The sequence below is a fragment of the Rhinatrema bivittatum genome, chromosome 1 (assembly GCF_901001135.1).
Source record: "Rhinatrema bivittatum chromosome 1, aRhiBiv1.1, whole genome shotgun sequence".
In the NCBI taxonomy this organism is placed as follows: domain Eukaryota; kingdom Metazoa; phylum Chordata; class Amphibia; order Gymnophiona; family Rhinatrematidae; genus Rhinatrema; species Rhinatrema bivittatum.
The window spans coordinates 692,469,895-692,491,213 of record NC_042615.1 but is presented as its reverse complement, the minus strand read 5'-3'; the positions used below and the strand labels follow the sequence as shown (position 1 = coordinate 692,491,213).

Below are 21,319 nucleotides of genomic sequence, written 5' to 3'. Positions count from 1 at the left end.
TTTACTATGATATTTCATCAACAGGGCTCCAAAAGACATAATTCAAGCACATTCACACGCATGGTAAAAGTTCAAAACAGGGGAGTTCAAGATGGCTACTGAGTGAGGAATGCTGTGAAGATTCTCCTCCCCAAAGGTTTTACTTTTTACATTGATTCTTTATCCAAATGCCTAGTACAAAGCGGAAGGCCAAGCTGAGGGGTAACACTACAAGCTCTCCCTACACCAGCCCCGTATTAAGGTATTTTTTCCAGCTATACTGCACATGATTCTGGGTGTCTTGGTCGCTGCGTGAAACAATGCCAAGCAAACGTCATCCCCACTGACCGAAGGAATATCTGTAAGCCCTGGAGCACCGATCACACCTTCCCCTTCCCTTCACCACGGCCTGCTCACGACCTCGGACTGCTTACCGACTTCCCTGGAGGTGAGTCAGGTAGACCCAAATTTGGAATACACCGAGACTGTTCCTGTTGGGGAATTACATCATTCAGATCCTAAAGTGATTTTGGGCACTGTTGGAGGGGAGAACCCTGCTCTGGAGTTAACAGAAGCAGCTGTTCTTCCAGCTACGGATTTGACATCGGCAACACCCGGAGACTTGGGTATTAAGTGGAGGTGGTGTAGCCTCGAACGCCATGGCTTTGAAAACAGGATTTGTTAAACCCCCCCCCCCCCCCGAGATGACCCTACAGGTCTATGGAATGCTCTTATTTCTCTTGAAACTTCTATTTCTTCTTTAACCAAAGCTACTTTAGAAAGTAATCACCGTATTTTGGCAAATGCTAATTTGATTTCTTCACATGGCATTAAATTGGAGGTGTTGGACACTCAGCTGGCTTCAGTTGAGAAAGTTCAACATGCACTTTGTTCAATTGGATCAGATTTCCACTAAGAAACTGGAAAATATTGAAAATTCTTTGAGGAGTCATAACCTGAGGACTTAAAATTTTCCTGTTATAAAATGTATTTCCCCTTCCAATTTGTTCAAGAGTTTTTCTTATGCTCTAAAAGGTCCAGCTGCAGCAATGCCAGTAATAACAAAGGCTTACTTTTTTCCTAAACCAGAATATGACCCTACTGGAAGACCTCCAAAAGATTCTTCTTTAAATCTTACTGAAATACTTGAATCATCACACGAGACGGAGGTTTCCAAAAGAGGAACTTTGCTGGTCTCTTTTGCTTTCTTGTCAGATAGAAATACTGCCCTTAGATTTTTCTTCCATAATAGGGTGTCATTATATGGACAGAAATTATGGATTTATCCTGTTACTAGAGTAACTTAACTCCGTAGGAAAAGATTTCTTTCCATGTGCGCTGAGGTATTATCAAGGGGGGCTCAATTCTTTTTGTTGTATCCCTGTAAATGTCGTATTAGATATCTTGATGCTAATTATGTTTTTTTGAACCATCACAACTTCAGACATTTCTAGACTTGCACACCTAAAATCACTCCAGATCGGCTAAAAGTATGATCTGGCGTTTGTCCTCTCTATTTCCTATTTTTCATTGTTTATCGCTTTTTCTTTGATCTCCCCCACTTTTCCTTTTTAAGATGAGAAATGTACAGATTTTTTCCTCTCTCCTGTTTTTGTTTTCCCTATTGTACTTTACTGCCTGAACATTTCATGTGTACAGTTCAAGAAATTCTCGTGATTTGTTGAAATGCATAAAAAAAAAAGTTCAATATTTGGAATATTCAGTATTTTAAACATTTTGACTGAAAATGGAAATAGTAGATGGGGAAAAAACCAAAAAGCTATAGTCATACCAAGGAAAGACTCCACATCAGGGACGGCTCCCAGCGCCTCCAGTAGTTCATGCAGCACGTCATTGTGGTTGGGGGAAATGGCATCCTGATGCTCTAAGAGCAGCTGTAGGGAAAACAAAAGCGATAAATATAGACAAAGAGTGTGACAAAAATTCCTCCCAGGATAAGAGCATTTTTCCCACAGGACTGTTCCTCCCTCAGCTGAGGAAAATCCATTCATTCCTAGTCAAAACATTTGAAGTCCCTCTACGAAAGTTTGACAGAATGAAAGGGCAGATACCTGCAATGGATAAACTTGTATTGATACTGCAAAACATAAATCAGGAATCAAGGATGTCACTGTTGAATTTCAACACAGCTCTATTGTTTTATTTCTCAGATTTTATATACCGCACAAACAAATCTGGTCAGAGCAGTGTACAACAAAAATAATAAGAAAATACAATAAATCACATTTAAATAATAAAACATTACAATTTAAAACTCTTTCAATGCTGCTAATTTTTAAAAACAACCCACTTATTCCTATTACGATCTTGGATAAAGCCATGCCTCCACTTTCTTTCTGAATGACAAATAGTTCCTCTCCAACCTAATATTCAAAGGGTTATATAAACAATAGAACCACATATGTAAAAGAGTGAGCCCCATCAGCAGAACTGAGAAGTCAGAAAATCTTGTTACTTTTCTCTCTCTGTGGGACATCATGCGAAGTGCATCTAGATTCACTTACATTCCAACAGAAACATGCCATTGGCTCTTTAAGGCAGAAACACTAACAAAATAAAGGAATACAAACAAAATTAAGACTATCATAATGCCTCTGTATAGGTCTATGGTGTGACCATATCTTGAGCACTACATTCAGTTCTGCTCATTTTATCTCAAAAAAAGATACAGTGCAACTAGAAAAGGTTCAGAGAAGGGTAACAAATGATAAGGGGATGCACTGATTCCCTTATGAAAAAAGACTAAATAGGTTAGTGTTGTTTAGCTTGGAGAAGAGATAACTAAGGGGGTTATCATAGTGGTTTTATAAAATCATGAGTAGGGTGGAACAGATAAATAGGGAATAGTATTATATTCTTTCAGATAGTACAAGAACTAGGGGCCACGCCATAGAACTAATGAGTAGCAGATTTAAAACAAATTAGCAGAAGTATTTTTTTCATGCACTTAAGCTATGGAACTTGGTCAAGGTATCTAGCATAGCTGAGTTTTAAAAGGGTTTGGACAAGCTCCTCAAAGAAAAAGTCTATAAACAGTTAGCAGCCAGGCAGGCTTGTGGAAATTCACTGCTTATCCTTGGGAATGGGCAATAAAATGGATCTACCCTTTGGGATCTACCAGTACTTCCTAGAGATACGGCTTAGCCACTGTTGGAGACAGGATGTACGTTCGATGGGCCCTTGGTCTAACACAGCTTGGTACTTCTTTAAGTTCTTAATTCTAGAAATGGTCAGAGTTTGATTCCACTAGCTATTTATTTATTTAAACAATTTATAGCCTTCTGATCAACCAAGAGTACATAAAGTTTCTGAAAGTTCATCAGATTGATACTAGTGGCTATGTACACTTCACCTTGTAAAGTGTAAAACATCAATTACAGAGTTTTTAAAAAAAGCAATACCACCACAGGAAAGAAATCTGACAAACCACAGGTAGTGTCCCTAGGCTATCTTCTTGCCGCAGCTAGACTCCGGGCTGCCTGTTAGGAAATGGAGTCTGCAAGTGCTTGAGGAACAATTGCAATCCCACATCTTTAAAAATCTGTTATGTACATGTCTTTAGAAGTTTATCATGGATATTATGGAGGGTATACTGTTTGAAAAATGCTAAGGATACTCTGAATAACGATGACAGACAGATTATAAATCTTAAAGAAGAGAAATAGTCTAAAATTAGCTAAACCTTTCCCAAGTATTCAACTTCTATTCATGAATGATGGAAACTTTGACACTACAACCTATCATAACTGCCATCATTGCTCTCAGCAATATTAAAACATGAGCCAGGGTTACTGTAATGAGATTTTACTACTGAGAACCATAAATGTAATTTGTTGTCCTGACTTCCACAGCATGAGTGTCTCCTTATGTTTCCTGAGGGATGACCTAACAATGTTTGATGCTTTTAAAAGAAAAAAATGTTTTAGCTTTCTCTGTATGCACATTATCTTCTGTACCATTCAACCTAGAAAAAACAAATTTTTACAACAGATAGATCTATATAAAGCCTAGAAACCAGAAACACATTTTCCTAGAAATAGGGATTTAGCCAAAAATCATTTTCAGTTGCAGTACTAGTATTGGCCAGAAGGTGGCAATATCCTGTTATAATACATGATACTGACATCTTGTGGCCACTTTGCATACTACAGCCTGCACAGGTAGATGAACATAAGTTCCCAAAAAAAAAGTACCTCATAAAAGCTGATCAGTAATGCTTTCCTTACTTTTATTTATTTATTTTTTTAGCTTAGCCATTTCCTCCTGTACCTTAGGTCTTCCTGCTCAATGAGAAATGGACTCTAGTGGACTGGTGCTATTTGCCATCATTACCAACTGCCTGGGATCCCTGCATAAATATTTAATCTTCCTTCAGTTTAGCTCAACCATGACAGCAACAATCCTCAGTCAGAGGTTCCAAAGGTGTGGCTCCTCCTCTAAACTTTGCATCCTGACCAGTAGATACTCACTGTTGAACAGTGGTAGATGCCCTCTCTTTCAGGGTGCTGTGAAAATTACCTCCATCCCCTAGTGTTTTCCCTTTTTTTTTTTTTTTAAACAGTAATAGGATTTCTTTTGTAGACAATACTGTTAAAATCATTCAGATTTCTATTTCCTTTCAAAGCAAATACCAGTGTTTACATTTTTACAGTTCCTCCTCCTCAGCCACTCCAGTCATAATGAATCCAAGTAAATTGAGGTACTGCTGAGAATCCTATGCAAGCCTCACACCAATACATGCAAATGCAAATACAGCACAACAGCTCAATAATTCAGGTGGGGAGGGAGGTTAACATAGAAACATAGAAATGACGGCAAAAGAAGACCAAATGGTCCATCCAGTCTGCCCAGCAAGCTTTCACACTTTTTTTTTCATACTCTTCTGTTACTCTTGTCACTTTAAATAACTTTTTTGGTTCTATTTCCCTTCCATCCCCACCATCGTAGATAGCAGTGCTGGAGCTGCATCTGAGTGAAGTATCCAGCTAATTGGTTTGGGGTAGTAACCGCTGTAATAAGCCAGCTTCTCCCAGGCTGTTGGGGGGGGGGAGGTACGTTGGTCTGACTCATGGCAACAACCCTTCTCCGCATGGACAGATGGAAGTGGGAGGGGATGGTACAATAGAGCTCATATATTACTGACACTGGTGATATATGTGCGTTACTCGCCATGGTAACCGCTTAATGCCCTACAGTAAGTACTTCGTTAAAATTGGTACATTAATATGCTTTGCTAATCCATTATGTCCCAAAATTTTTAAGAAGCTATCCTCTATATAGGACACTGGGACATAATGGGTTAACATAATTTAGTAAATAGACCCTTTACAGGGTGTACGGAAATTCTTCCATACCTTGTACTTGCTATTTGTGTGGTCAGAGGAATAGGGGCAAATTATAAACCCAGATCTGAAAATACAATTTTATACGTCTCGTTCGCTTCCTTGGTTTGAACACGTCCCCGGTAACATCTCTTTTTAATCCGGTTAAAAGTATGCATTATTGTGAAAGTTTGTGTGTATTGTCATCGGCTCTGAGGGCTGCAATTTCCACCCAAGGGAGATCTAACCCGGCGAGATCCCTTTGGAAATTGATCTTATAGTGTGAAAGGAGATTTTGTTGATGTAACATAACAAATGAATGTAATAAGCATATGCTGGGCCAGATTTTCAAAGGGATACGCGCGTACCCCCCCGAAAACCTGGCCCAAAACAACCCCTGTGCACGCCGAGCCTATGTTGCATAGGCTTCCGGCGCGTGCAAAGCCCCGGGACGTGCGTAAGTCCCGGGGCTTTCCTGGGGGGGGGGGGGGTGCGTGTTGGGGGGCATGTTGCGAGCCGCGCATCATTGGGGGGGAGGTGTCGAGGGGGGTATGACGCGGTTGGCGCGTCATCTGGGGGCGACGCCGCGGGCGTGGTTTCGGCCCGGGGGCATTCCGGGTGTATGGCCGTGGCCTCCGGACCAGCCCCTGGACCGGAACATGGAGCACGGCAGCTAGCCCGGAACGCACAAAGTTACGCCTGCTTCGAACAGGCATAACTTTTGTGATAGAGGTGGGGGGGGGTTAGATAGGGCCGAGGGGGTGGGTTAGGTAGGGGAAGGGAGGGGAAGGTGGGGGGAGGGCGAAGGAAAGCTCCCTCCGAGGCCGCTCTGATTTTGGAGCGGCCTCGGAGGGAACGGAGGGCAGGCTGCGCGGCTCAGCGCGCCCAGGCTGCTGATTTTGGGCAGCCTTGCACGCGCCGACGCCAGATTTTAATGGATACGCTTGTGCACAGATTTATAAAATCTGCCCTGCTGTCTTTTTACTCTGCTTATATATTCCACTTGGAGTTTATCTTTGGATTTGACAAGTGGCTTATAAATGCCAATAAAATTCTGGGAAGGTGGTATTTAAAAACACTGCTATAATAAAGATTGCATAACTGTGATTACAAAATAGTGCAAAAATATGATAAACTATATTAGGACAGAAAAGGAAGGAAATGTAAGAATGAAACTGACAGAGACTAGTGGCTCTTCAGAAGCATCCAGCAGCTGCCCCTGGTCATATTTACTCAGTACAAACCAACCACCACTATCTCATTTTCTATTAGCCATGATGGTTTGCCTCGTGACTAGGGGTGCTCTGAAACCGCTGATTAGTATGTTTGCAATGAGCAAAAACCTAAACAGAGTGCTGAAAGACCTGAGGAATTCAATTGTGGACCTGCTATTGGAAATTTGTAAATTAACAGTATCATCAACTATGGCACCTGAAGACTGGAGGGTTGCTAATGTAACACCCATTTTTAAAAAGGGGTCAAGGGGTGATCCAGAAAACTACAGGCCGGTGAGTGATGTCTGCACCAGGCAAAATGTTAGAAACTATCATAAAGAACAAAATTGCTGAACATATAGGTAACCATACTTCAATGGGACAAAGCCAACACGGATTTAGCCAAGGGAAGCCTTGCCTCACAAATCTGTTACTTTTTTTTTTTTGAGTGTGTAAACAAACATGGATAAAGGTGAGCCAGCTGATATAGTGTATCTGGATGTCTAGAAAGCATTTGACAAAGTCCCTCATGAGAGACTTCTTAGGAAATTAATAAGTCATGGGATGGGGGCAGTGTCCTATTGTGGACTGCCGACTGGTTAAAAGATAGAAGACAGAAAGTAAGTCTAAACGATAAATTTTCCCAATGGAAAAATGTGAATAGTGGAGTGCCCCAGGGATCTGTTCTGGGACCACTGAATTTTAATCTATTTATAAAGACCTGGAAATGGAATTAAGTGAGGTGATCAAATTTGCTGATGACACAAAATTATTCAAACTTCTAAATCGCAAGAGGATTGTGAGAAATTGCAAGAGGACATTGCAAAACTGGGAGACTGGGCATGCAAATGGCAAATGAAATTTAATGTGAACAAGTGCAAAGTGATGCACTTAGGAAAGAATAACCCAAATTATAGCTACATAAGGATTCACATTAGAAGTCACTACTCAGGAAAAGGATCTCAGTATCATCATTGAAAATAAATTGAAATCTTCTGTGTTCAGCAGCAGCCAAGAAAGCAAATAGAATCCTAGGGATTATTAAGAAAGGAACAGATAATGAAACACAGGATATCATAATGCATCTATATCACTCCATGGTGCGACCTCATCTTGAGTACTGTGTTCAGTTCTGGTTACCACATCTCAAAAAAGATGTAGGATTAGAAAAGGTATAGGGAAGGGCAATCAAAATGATAAAGGGGATGGAACAATTCCCCTACAAAGAAAGGCTAAAGAGGTTAGGACTCCAGTTTGGAGAAGAGAAGGCTGAGGGGAGATATGATATAGGTCTATAAAGTGAGTGGAATGGAACAAATGGAGAGATTACTTACCTGATAATCTCATTTTCCTTAGTGTAGGCAGATGGACTCAGTACAAATGGGTATAGTGTGCTCGTGCTAGCAGTTGGAGATGGATCTGACATCAGCACGTAGTACATATACCCCTGCAGGAAGTGCAGGCGCTCAGTAATCTTCCTTGCAAAAGCTTTATGGATATATGTGTGACTGACCGATTAATTAACTGAACAGGATTAACCTGACCGATTGACAGTAGCTGGAGACCGCCAGTGTTCGCAATCGGAAGGTGTCGACACCCGGCAGGGTGGATGCCCTATGTAAGGAAACATGGCTTACCTTGAAACGGTGAATCCCTATATATATCGGCAGCCGGGCGGGATGCTGAGTCCATCTGCCTACACTAAGGAAAACGAGATTATCAGGTAAGTAATCTCTCCATTTCCTAGTGTGTAGCAGATGGACTCAGTACAAATGGGATGTACAAAAGCTACTCCCGGACTGGGTGGGAGGCTGCCCGAGGTCCGTTTAGGATTGCCCGTGCAAATGCCGTGTCCTCCCTGGCCTGGACGTCCAGACGGTAGAATCTGGAGAAGGTATGGCTAGAGGACCACGTCGCCGCTTTACATATCTCTGCAGGCGACAGCATCCTAGTTTCTGCCCAGGAGGCCACTTGTGCTCTGGTAGAGTGAGCCTTGACTCGTAGAGGTGGTGGTTTTCCCGCTTCTACGTAGGCCGCCTTGATAACTTCTTTGATCCAGCGAGCAATAGTCGCCTATGAGGCCGCTTCTCCTTGCCTCTTCCCACTGTGAAGGACGAACAGGTGGTCCCGTCTTTCGTACTGTTTCCGACATTTCCAGGTATTTGGACAGCAGCCTGCCGATGTCAAGATGACGCAGTATTCGACCTTCTTCCGACTTCTTCTAACCTTTCATGGTTGGCAAGGATATGGTTTGGTTGATGTGGAAGTGTGAGACTACTTTGGGTGAGAAGGAAGGAACCGTGCGAAGATGGATAGCCCCTGGGGTGATTCTGAGAAATGGATTGCGGCAGGACAGCGCTTGTAGCTCTGAGATGCGGCGTGCTGAGCATACGGCCAGCAAGAACACCATCTTCAAGGTTAACAAACGGAGGGACAGGCCTCGGAGGGGTCTGAAGGTGGGTCCCGCTAGGAATTCCAAAACTAGGTTGAGGTTCCACAGGGGCACTGGCCATTTCAGTGGCGGGCGAATGTGTTTGACTCCTTTCAGGAAACGTGAAACGTCTGGGTGGGAGGCAATGCTGTTGCCGTCACTCTTGGGGCCGTAGCAGGATAGCGCTGCCACCTGAACCTTGATTGAATTGAGGGACAGACCCTTCTGAAGTCCATCTTGCAGGAAATCCAGAATGATGGGGATTCTAGCAGCATGTGGATTGGTGCTGCGAGTTTCGCACCAGGTTTCAAATACTCTCCAGATCCTTATATAAGTTAGTGATGTGGGGAACTTGCGTGCTCGGAGGAGTGTATCTATTACAGACCCCGAGTATCCCCTTTTCTTCAGTCGAGCCCTCTCAATGGCCAGACCGTAAAAGAGAACTGAGCTGGATCCTCGTGGAGGATGGGACCTTGTCACAGCAGGTCCCTGTGAGGGGGCAGGGGTAGAGGGTCCCCTGCCAGTAGTCTTCTCATGTCTGCGTACCAGGGTCTTCTTGGCCAGTCTGGGGCCACCAGAAGAACTAGGCCTCGGTGCCGCTGAATCTTGTGTATAATGGCGCCCAGCAGGGGCCATGGGGGAAAGGCATATAGCAGGATCCCCTGAGGCCATGGCTGCACCAGGGCGTCGATCCCATGGGATAGAGGATCTCGCCGCCGACTGAAGTATCTGGGTACTTGAGCGTTGGACCTGTCCGCTAGTAGGTCCCTGCCCGGAGTCCCCCACTGATCCACAATCAACTGGAAGGCCGTGGATGACAGCTGCCATTCCCCCGGGTTTAGGCTTTCTCTGCTGAGGAAATCTGCCGTGGTGTTGTCCTTCCCGGCGATGTGGACGGCGGAGATGTCCTGGAGATTTGCTTCCGCCCAAGCCATCAGTGGGGCTATTTCTAAGGATACCTGTCTGCTTCTGGTTCAGCCCTGCCGGTTGATGTATGCCACCGTGGTGGCGTTGTCCATCACTCTGACCACCTTGTTTCGAAGTCTGTGTGCAAATCTCAGGCAGGCTAACCTGACTGCCCGTGCCTCTAGTCGGTTGATGTTCCACCCCGTCTCTCCTCTGCTCCACCGCCCTTGGGCGGTTAGCTCTTCGCAGTGTGCTCCCCAGCCGCTCAGGCTGGCATCTGTAGTGAGCAGGGTCCAGGTTGGGGAGGACATTTTTGACCCCCGGCTCGTATGGCCGGGCTGCACCCACCACCGTAACTGATTCCGTACTCTGGCCGGTAGAGGTAGATGCACGGTGTAGTTCTGTAATCACGGGCTCCACCAAGATAGGAGGGCCCGTTGTAACAGTCTCATATGAGCCTGTGCCCATGGTACTACTTCCAGAGTGCACGCCATTAGGCCGAGGACCTGTAGATAATCCCAAGCTGTGGGCCGGGTGGTGCTCAGCAGAGTCTGTAAATGATTCCGGAGTTTTGATCTCCTTTTGGAGGTCAGGCTGACTTTGTCCCCCTGGGTGTCGAATCGGACTCCTAGGTATTCCAGCGACTGCAAAGGCTGTAGGGAACTCTTGTTCATGTTGACTACCCATACTAGGCTTTCCAGAAGAGATATAACTCTGTTGGTTGCCCGGTGGCTCTCCTCCGGTGACTTTGCCCTGATCAGCCAATCGTCTAGGTAGGGATGGACGAGAATTCCTTCCTTCCTGAGTGTCGCCGCCACCACTACTATTACCTTGGTAAAGGTCCGCGGCATGGTGGCTAACCCGAAGGGTAAAGCCCGGAACTGAAAGTGTTGCTTCAGGACTTTGAAGCGTAAGTAGCGCTGGTGATCCCGATGGATTGGGATATGCAGGTAGGCCTCTGACAGATCCAGGGATGTGAGATACTCCCCTGGCTGTATTGCACTTCGGACTGACCGCAGAGTTTCCATGCGAAATCCTGGGACCCTTAAGTGCCGGTTAACTGACTTGAGGTCCAGGACAGATCTGAAGGTGCCCCCCTTCTTGGGTACGATGAAATAAATGGAGTAATGCCCAGAATTTATCTCCCATGCAGGCACTGGGATTATGGCTTTTAGAGACAGGAGCCTCCGCAAAGTAGCTTCCAGTGCCACCCTCTTGAGGGGTGGACAAGGAGATTCCACAAACTTGTCCGGAGGGGGATGAAGGAAGTCCAGGTAATACCCTTCTCGGATGATGGCGAGGACCAACTGGTCCGAAGTAATCTCGACCCATCTGCGGTAGAATAGGGTTAGCCTGCCCCCTATGGCTTCTTCCCCCAGATGGGTCGGCTGATTCTCATTGTGGAGTGCGGCCGGGACCCGAACCCGAGCCGGTTCCCCTCTTGTTGTGCCTGGCCCGAAAGGACTGGTTCCTGGTCTGAGAACGAGGTGCTTGGTAGCGAGTCCTGTAGGGGTTGAAGCGTTGAGAGCTTCTGCCTCTGGATGGCCTAGGAAAAGGGCGCTGGTTCCTCCTTGACCTGACTTCTGGTAGACGGGGTAATGGAGAAGCATCCCATCTGTTAGTCAGGTTCTCGAGGTCGCTGCCGAACAGGAGGGATCCCTTAAAGGGCATTCTCGTGAGACGTGTCTTGGAGGAAGAGTCGGCCGACCAATTATGTAGCCAGAGCTGTCTCTTATTTACCTGTATTGATTTATGTCAGTTTACTAATACTGTATTCAATTTTGATATTACTTAGATTTATTATCCATATATTTACAACATTTAGTAAACTAAGTTTTGCTTTACCAGATTGTGTGTAGTGTTCTATGATATAATATAAAATATATCCCCACATGACCACCATACACACACCCTATACTGGAAGTGCCTCCCACCCATGAGGAAATGTAGATATTTCCTGTGACTTGGGAAGATCTCAATGTGGGCGTATGAGTCTTTGAGATTGAGGGAGCAAAGCCAATCCCCTCTTTGCAGGAAGGGAATCAGGGTGCCAAGCGAGACAACATTGAACTTTTCGTAGAAATTTGTTCAAGGGCCTCAGGTCCAAATAAGACGGGGTCCCTCTGCTCTCTTTGGATTCAGGAAATAGCGAGAATAGACCCCCCCACCTTTGCTGCAATAGCAGAACAAGCTCTACTGCTTTGGCCATTACAAGGGCGGAGAGCTCTGTCCAGAGAATTTCCTGATACAGGGACTGACCCTACGAAGGGCAGGGGGGGAGACTCTGTGTGGACACCCAGGAAGTTCAACCCGAACCCTCATTGAATGATAGTCAGGACCCACTGGTCCGAGGTAACCTGGGGCTAATGGTCTGCAAAGGACCGCAGCCAACCTCCGACCGGGGGTCCCAGCACCTAGAGTACGGTTGTGGGGCTAATACTCCCTTGCAACCAGTCAAAACCCCATAGCAGGTCTCTGCTGGGGCGCCAGCTGGGGCCTGGAAGTCCACTGATGCCTAGAGCGGCCCCTAGAACCCACTTGTGGCATACAGGCATGTAAGGCCGGTGGATAGTAAGACCTCCTGGAGCCTTGGTGCGAGGATTTCCTGGCAGAGGACGGCAGGTCCGACGTACTGGCCGAGAGATGCTGGAGGGTCTCATGGTAGTCCTTCAACTGAGCCACAGCATCTCACTATATCCCCGAATAGGTTCTCGCCAGTACAGGGCAGGTCAGCGAGCTACTACTGAACCTCCAGTCAGAGATCAGAGGCTCAGAGCCACACCATTCTACGGGTGCAGATGCCAGCTGCTGGTCTCAAACACATAAGTGGACCGCATCTCGTGTTTACCATACTCCAAGCCTTGCTGGGTGACTGCTAAGGCAGCTTCCTGCTGCTCTTACTGGGGGAGGTGCTCAGATAACTCCTGAACCTGCTTCCAGAGGTTCTGAGTGTACTGGGTCATGTACATCTGGTAGGAAGCAATATGGGTGATCAACATAGTGCCCTGGTAAATCTTCCAACCTAAGGCATCCAATGCCCTATGCTCCTGACCCAGAGGCACAGAAGCATGGCTGTGGGAATGCCTGGCCTTCTTGAGGGCTGACTCCACCACTACTGATTGATGTGGAAGCTGATGCCTCTCAAATCTCAAGGCCTGCTGTAGTAAACAGACCGCATATGCCTTCTGATTTACTGGAGAAACCAAGATGGCTCCCAAATCTGAAGGAGTAACTCCTTAAAGATATTGTAGATGGTAACAGCCACCACCTTTTGGAGATGGGCGAACTGGAGAACTTCCATCATCTTGGGACGGGCATCTTCCTCCGGAGTGGGAAAGGAATGGCTTCCGCCATGGCCCAAACAAAGCCTGCAAAAGTCAGACTGGCGCCTCTCGTCAGGAGGGGACGGGTCCAAGGGAAGATCCCCAGAGTCAAAGGAAGACTACAAGGTATCATCCCTCCACAGATCATATGGGGCATCATCCTCACTTAAGTCCCCTAGGGACCCCCGTGGAGGGCCCCTGCCCAAGCCTTTCGGTTTGGCATCAAAGGCACCAAGGTCCTCAAGGGACCAAGCAATACCAGGCGCAGTACCAAGGAACCTGTTGGTGCCGCAGGCCACGACAAATCATCCTCGAAGGAACCCACAATGGGAATCACACAGGAGGAAGGAGGTACTGGTGGCCCTTGGGGTATCGAGGGTCCGCCGGGCACCAGCAGCTGCTGCATAGGCAAGATGGCCAGAAGGATGTAGAGGCGCTCCAGCAGTGGGGACAACATTGCAGGTGCCTGCTCTGATAATCAGTCATCAACTTGTAACTAAAGAAAAAGATACTTTTTTTTTATAATTTACATTTCGCCTTTTGTGAGTGGTCAGTCACTTCAAAGTGTAGTGTTTTGCTGTCCCAGAGAGCTTACAATCTAAGTTGGTACCCGAGGCAATGGAAGGTGAAGTGACTTGCTCAAGGTCACAAGGAGCAACAACAAGATTTGGACCCTGGCTTCATTGGTTCACAGCCTCTATTAGACTACTTCTGTATGATTATTAGGGATGTGAATCGTTTTTGAACGATTAAAATTATCGTCAGATAATTTTAAAATCGTTCTAAATCGTTAGAGTGCACGATACAATACAAATGCCCCCGATTTATCATCAGGGGCATTTGTATTGTATCGTTAAATAGGGCACGGGAATTATTTGGGGGAGGGCGGGAAAACCGGCACACCAAAACAACCCCTAAACCCACCCCGACCCTTTAAAACCAATTCCTTACCCTCCCCCACCCTCCCAAACCCCCCCAAAATGTTAAGTTACCTGGTGGTCCAGTGGGGGGGGGGGGGGGGCCCGGCGCAATCTCCCGCTATCGGGCCATCGGTGCCATTTTGGCTGCCACTAATTAAAATGGCGCCGATGGCCCAATAAAAAAAAAACCCACCCGACCCTTTAAATCGACCCCCCACCCTCGCAACCCTTTTTTTTTTAGGGAGGCCCGCGCCGCTAAAAAAAAACAAACCCACCCGACCCTTTAAATCGACCCCCCCCTCCCGACCACCCCAAAATCTTTTAAAATTACCTGGTGGACCAGGGGGGCCTCAGGGAGAGGAGAGATCCAGGGGGGCCTCGGGGAAAGATTTCCCATTCCCAGGCATCAGCTGTTCTAAAAACAAAATAGCGCCGATGCCCCTTTGCCCTTACCATGTGACAGGGTATCCGTGCCATTGGCCGGCCCCTGTCACATGGTAGGAGTACTGGATGGCCGGCCAATGGCACGGATACCCTGTCACATGGTAAGGGCAAAGGGGCATCGGCACCATTTTTTTTTTAGAACAGCTGATGCCTGGGAACGGGAAATCTTTCCCCGAGGCCCCACTGGATTTCTCCTCTCCCCGAGGCCCCCCTGGACCACCAGGTAATTTTAAAAGGTTTTGGGGGGGGGGGGTCGATTTAAAGGGTCAGGTGGGTTGTTTTTTTTTTTAGCGGCGCGGGCCTCCCTAAAAAAAAAATTAGCGATGTGAATTGGAATCGGAACAATTCCAATTCACATATCTTAACGATCAGATTCCCCCCCCCCCAGCCAAATCTGATCGTTAAGACGATCCGGCACACGATTCACATCTCTAATGATTATTATTAATGTCCTGGTCCAAACAAAAGGTAAGCCAAGACTTGCATAAAATGAGATCTTACAATTTGGTTGGCAGGTGTAGCTTCATATTTGAAGATTAAACGTACCTATCGAGGTCAAAGATGAGAGGCATAGAAGCTGTGATGCTACACTTGAGGTGGCAACAAATAAAGCTTCTATTACTGTTTCTGTGATGCTATTAGTTTTTATAATTATCATACAGTATCCTAATTATACAATAATCAAAAGGATTAGATGGCGAGAATAGTTTTCCTTGCTTTATAGAGGGAGAACACAGTCAGAGGGATCACATTAGGAAAAGCAGAGTGGCTGGGAAGGAGAGAGCATCTGAGTTCAGGAGACAGCCCTGTAAGAAGATAGGGGCTAGGATATGATTGGAATGGGGTAACAGTGGAGCTACAACACTAGAGAATAGAAGTGGAGTAGAAATAGAAATACTGGAGTACAGATAAGATGGGGAAGAGCAAACAGACAGAAGAGGAAGGAGGATACAAGGTGAAAGGAAGAAAAAGTAGAACAAAAAACGAAATCCAACTTGCGCAACAGTTGAAAAATGATTTATTCCTGAAAGGAAGCCAGTTTACAAATGGAAAGTTTTTGAAAAAATGTTCGTATATCAAAAAATCTAAACAATTTAAAAACTGATGCAGATATGCCAGAATATTTTCAAACTGGTCAGAAGGACTGCCCATGAACTACTGTAGAATATCAGAGGTGCTGGGGAACCCCAAGTAAAAGGTTTCCAGTCAACAAGGCTAGTATCAGATCTAACACAAATATAGCACGCCTATCTCTCTATATACTGGGGAACAGAAGTTGTTACATGATGTGCTGACAGCACAGCAGCCATCCTGATCCTTCTGGTTTCTTCCCCACCTTTAACAAAGCATGACCTGCTAAGCCTTGTGCTCAGGCTATCCTAATGCAGCACAACGGTGACGTAAATCAGACTCTTTACAAAAACACAGTGGTGACTCATGCTGGGCCCTTTCCTGCTAGATTAGAAATCCCACAGTTTCAGTTCTTTTTTCATCCAGTGTAAACTCCTTATGGCATGCCAATGTCCTCTTAAATCATGCTATGTATGCTTACATCTGTTTCTAGAATGACCTAAGGAAACTAAGCTCACCCAATGTACTTCTTTCCACCAAGTTTAGTGCATAGCTGCTATGCTCAAAGCAGCAGAGGCATCAGTTAGAGGTTTCAAATTATTCATCACTTACCTGCTCCTGGGTCCTATAATTATTTTGGTCTTATTCCTAGGTTGCCTTTCTTTTTCTGTTGTTGAAACCTATTACGTTTCATATATTTCTTTAGATGTTTGTAATATAAAAGTTGTGTGCCTTTTGTTCTGTTTGCCTATTTTTATAAGTCATTTCCTCTGAGATGAGTTGATTATGCTATGTTCATACATTATAGGACAGCTTCTAGAGCTCAATCTATAAGGTGCTCTCTGATGTACCTTTTACTCTAGAGCAGCGATTCTCAACCGGTGTGTCGCCAAGCACTGGTAGGTGTGTCGCGACTCCCGGTGTCCCACTGCCCCAGTTGTACTTCCCTTCTTCGAGCCCCCTGCACAGACCAAGGGGAAGCCTCCTCCCTTCTACCTGCTAGTGGGAGTAAGCATCTGATTGGCCGGTGAGGCAGGAAGAAGGGGCATTGTTGTAGCCCGGGGGTGGGGTGGGAGGAATGGCAGTGTCGAACCCTGACCAAGCAAGGCTGCCACAGGAGCCCATCCCTGTGGCGGCGAAAAAGAAGGCCCGCTGGAGTAAAGCCACGGCTGAACTGGAGTCTCCCTGCAGCGAAAGAAGAAGAGGTTTGGTGGTGAGAGCTTGGGCGTGAATGGGTGCAAGAGCATTTGTGTGTGACTGAGAGAGAGACAGACACTGGTCAGGGGGGTGGCGTGTTTCTGTGAGAGAGAGAGAGAGAGACACTGGTCAGGGGGGTGGCGTGTTTCTGTGTGAGAGAGAGACAGACACTGGTCAGGGGGGTGGCGTGTTTCTGTGAGAGAGAGAGAGACACTGGTCAGGGGGGGTGGCGTGTTTCTGTGAGAGAGAGAGAGACACTGGTCAGGGGGGTGGCGTGTTTCTGTGAGAGAGAGAGAGAGAGAGACACTGGTCAGGGGGGTGGCGTGTTTCTGTGAGAGAGAGAGAGAGACACTGGTCAGGGGGGTGGCGTGTTTCTGTGTGAGAGAGAGACAGACACTGGTCAGGGGGGTGGCGTGTTTCTGTGAGAGAGAGAGAGACACTGGTCAGGGGGTGGCGTGTTTCTGTGAGAGAGAGAGAGAGACAATGGTCAGGGGGGTGGCGTGTTTCTGTGAGAGAGAGAGAGAGAGAGAGAGACAATGGTCAGGGGGGTGGCGTGTGTGCGTGTGTGTGTGAGTGCGTGCGCGTGTGACCGAGAGAGAGAGACCGAGACTGGTCGTGGGGTCTAATTGGAGGTGTGTGTGTGAGTGACTGGTTGTGGGCGCTAAGTGAGAGGACTGTGAGGACAGAGCTTCAGCAGCCCTTGCTGCTTCTGGTGAGTGCTATTGGCCTGGAAGGGAAAGGAGTAGGAGAGTTGCTGGAGAGGGTAGTAAAGGTGGTTTTTAAAGTTTATTTTTCTTGATTAACTACCATTTTAATTATTGGGTATTATGCGATGTCTGCTGTTTTGAAATATTTTATTGATATCTGGACATGTTTTAATACTTTTTATGAGTTTTTAATTGTTGGATGTTATTCTGTTCAGCAGCTGTTTTGTACATTTATTAGTATAGCTTTACAATTATTTCTGAGTGGGTCTCTATAGCAGCTTGGCTTATCCTGTCTTCCTAATAGGAGGTGTATTAGTGTTTAGGGCCTGGTTTAATATTTGTAGTGTTGCCTTTTCATAGACAGGGTTGTTACCGTTTGAGTGTATTCCATAATACAGATGTAACTTTGTGTGGATTAGTTTGTGTGCATTATTGTAGATCCTGGGACTAAGTTAGATGCTATACTTCTCTTTCCATTTCTCCAGGTTCGCACTGCCTGCAGAGTGGCTTTTTTAGTTTTCTATTCCAGTTTCTGTCTCCATATTTATAATTTGTGGTTTTTCTGTACTTGGTGAAGGGTGTGTGACCGAGGTGAGGTATTTAACTAGCATGTAGGCATTTGTATCAATCTTATTTGTTGTGTTTTCTCAATAGGATATGCATTAGTGGTAAATTACTGTCTTTTCATAAGGAAGGCTATTGCGCCTGGTAGTAAAGGAAGTTTGTTTTGTTTTTACTGGGATGTCATCAGAACCAGAATATCTTTTTTTGTATGGCGGGTTGTACAGGGTAATGCCCTAAATCTGCTCTGCACCCACTGCTGGGGGGTTGAGGGATTCCTGTGGATGCAGAGTGCATGTTTACATTTAGCCCCGTGATGGTCACATGTTCAGTGTGTCACGCATGTGAGAACCATCTGTCAGGTGTGTCCCGGCTGAAAAAAGGAAGGGAATGGTTAATAAAACGGAAAATGTTATAATACCTCTATATCGCTCCATGGTGAGACTGCACCTTGAATACTGTGTACAATTCTGGTTGCCACATTTTAAAAAAATATAGTTGCGATGGAGAAGGTACAGAGAATGGCAACCAAAATGATAAAGGGGATGGAACAGCTCCCCTGTGAGGAAAGGCTGAAGAGGTTAGGGCTGTTCAGCTTGGAGAAGAGACGGCTGAGAGGGGATATGATAGAGGTCTTTAAGATCATGAGAGATCTTGAACGAGTAGATGTGAATCGGTTATTTACACTTTCGAATAATAGAAGGACTAGGGGGCATTCCATGAAGTTAGCAAGTAGCACATTTAAGACTAATTGGAGAAAATTCTTTTTCACTCAACGCACAATAAAGCTCTGGAATTTGTTGCCAGGGGATGTGGTTAGTGAGGTTAGTGTAGCTGGGTTCAAAAAAGGTTTGGATAAGTTCTTGGAGGAGAAGTCCATTAACGGCTATTAATCAAGTTTAGTTAGGGAATAGCCACTGCTATTAATTGCATCAGTAGCATGGGATCTTCTTAGTGTTTGGGTAATTGCCAGGTTCTTGTGGCCTGGTTTGGCCTCTGATGGAAACAGGATGCTGGGCTTGATGGTCTGACCCAGAATGGCAATTTCTTATGTTCTTATAATGTCAGGGACTTTGCTGTTACAGTAGCTCTGCCAGACATTAGAGATGTGACTCAGTCAGGTAATGCAGATCATCATACCTGCCCATGCAAGCTATATGAACAAGCCCTGGTGGGAAATGAGCGGGTCCATATGCCAAATGGTATTAAAAAAGTATATGGACTGCAAGTGTAGATTTGTAATTTACATTATCCAGTGGCCTTCTCCTCTAGTCTATGTCAAACGTCAGGACTGTTCTCAGGCAGAGACAACATAGGCATGTTCCTTGGGCATCAAATCCTGATGGTGCTCCAAGACTTGGATTCCCCAGGCTTTCCAGAGGGAGGAGGAGGAGGGAAGCCCTTGCCCCAAGTCCTTTGCCTATGAACTATGTCCTCTTAAATCTGGCCCTGTTGGATGTAAAAAAATACGTAGACGACTCCTAGAACAACGGAGCTTTATAAAGACTGCAAAGATTCACGCCCGGATATGCAACATTGCCTTAACCATGAACAGTTTCCATGAGCTGTGATGGACAGTAACAGAATCAGTAGCAGTAGTGTGGCAAGGAGTCAAATTGGAGACCATGCTTAATGCACGGGAACAATTTTGGATATTCACTCTAGTGCGACCTAAAGGATTGAATTAGGAAATAGGATGGCATGATCTATCAAAGAGCTTCAAGGGCTCAACCTGTCCGCTACTATGTTTGAATGAATTTAATTGGTGTATGTGAGGGACAGTTAATGCTTTAAAATGGTGGCGTTTTTCATTTTACAGATACCAATCAACCGAAGTGGAAAGCAGCATGTGCTCCCCGAAGCAGAATATTGAAACACGGGCCATGTCAGGGCACCTTCCAAGGACTCAGCACATATGTTTTAGATATAGTATTATCACAATAAGAGGGCACTGCTAAGAAAACAAACACTTTAAATAGTACAAAAGAAACCTATGATCATATAGAGACCCACTGATATAAGTGCCTGTATGGAGTCAATGACGGACTCAGTAAACAGAAATCCAAAGAGAAGACATTATCAGATGCCTCAAGTCTCGTATGAAGCCTACTTCCCATACAATCTACCAGTCCTATAGTACAAAATCGGTATTGAGAATTTGGCCACCATTCACCCCCTTTTTTTCTATCCTTCCTAACCTTCGTTCTGCCATTTTACAATTAGAAATCACTACAGGGTGTTTAAGCTCCATCCCCATTCCTTACTCAAAATTTCACAATTGAAATCCCCACAATCAATCACATTTTTTCCAAAATTATTAGTTATATGCTTCGGATATATTTTAAAAAGGATTTATTATGAGTTTTTGCCTCTATGGCTAACTTCATTTCAAATTCTCTCTTCGCCTGTCTTATCAATGTTTTACACTTATCTTGACAATGCTTATGTTTTATCCTATTTTCTTCAGATGGATCCTTCTTCCAATTTTTGAAGAATTTTTTTGGCTAAAATAGCCTCTTTCAGCTCACCTTTAACCATGACGGTAATCGTTTTGCCTTCCTTCCACCTTTCTTAATGTGTGGAATACATATGGACTGCGCCTCTAGGATTGTATTTTTAAACAATGTCTATGCCTGTTGAACACTTTTAACCTTTGCAGCTGCACCTTTCAGTTTTTTTCTATTTTCCTCATTTTATCAAAGTTTCCCTTTTTAAAAGTTTAGTGTTTGAGCTGCAGATTTACTTATTGTTCCCCTTCCAGTTATTAGTTTAAATTTGATCATGTTATGATCACTGTTGCCAAGTGGCCCCACCACCATTATCTCTCTCACCAAATCCTATGTTCCACTAAGAATTAAATCTAAAATAGCTCCCTCTCTTGTTGGTTCCTGAACCAATTGCTCCATGAAGCAGTCATTTATTACATCCAGGAACTTTTTGTCTCTAGCAAGTCCTGATGTTACATTTACCCAGTCAATATTGGGGTAATTGAAATCTCCCATTATTATTACACTGCCAAATTGGTTTGCCTCCCTGATTTCTCTTAGCATTTCATCACCTGTCTGACCATTTTGTCCAGGTGGACGGTAGTATACTCCTATCATTATACTCTTACCCAACACACATGGGATTTCTATCCATATATATTCTACTGAGCATTTAGTCTCTTGTATGATCTTCATCCTGTTGGACTCTATACCCTCCCGGATATAACGTGCCACACC

At 45.2% G+C, this 21,319-nt stretch overlaps 1 protein-coding gene across 2 annotated transcripts in view; it reads right to left on the bottom strand.

Moving 5' to 3' along the window:
• Positions 1–21,319, bottom strand: part of IQGAP2 (IQ motif containing GTPase activating protein 2) — a 604,286-nt gene that overhangs the window by 69,526 nt on the left and 513,441 nt on the right. For both annotated transcript variants that reach the window (XM_029575244.1, XM_029575253.1), the window contains one exon: positions 1,772–1,874. In XM_029575244.1, the coding sequence (XP_029431104.1) occupies positions 1,772–1,874 (103 nt within the window). The remainder of the gene's footprint in view (positions 1–1,771; positions 1,875–21,319) is intronic.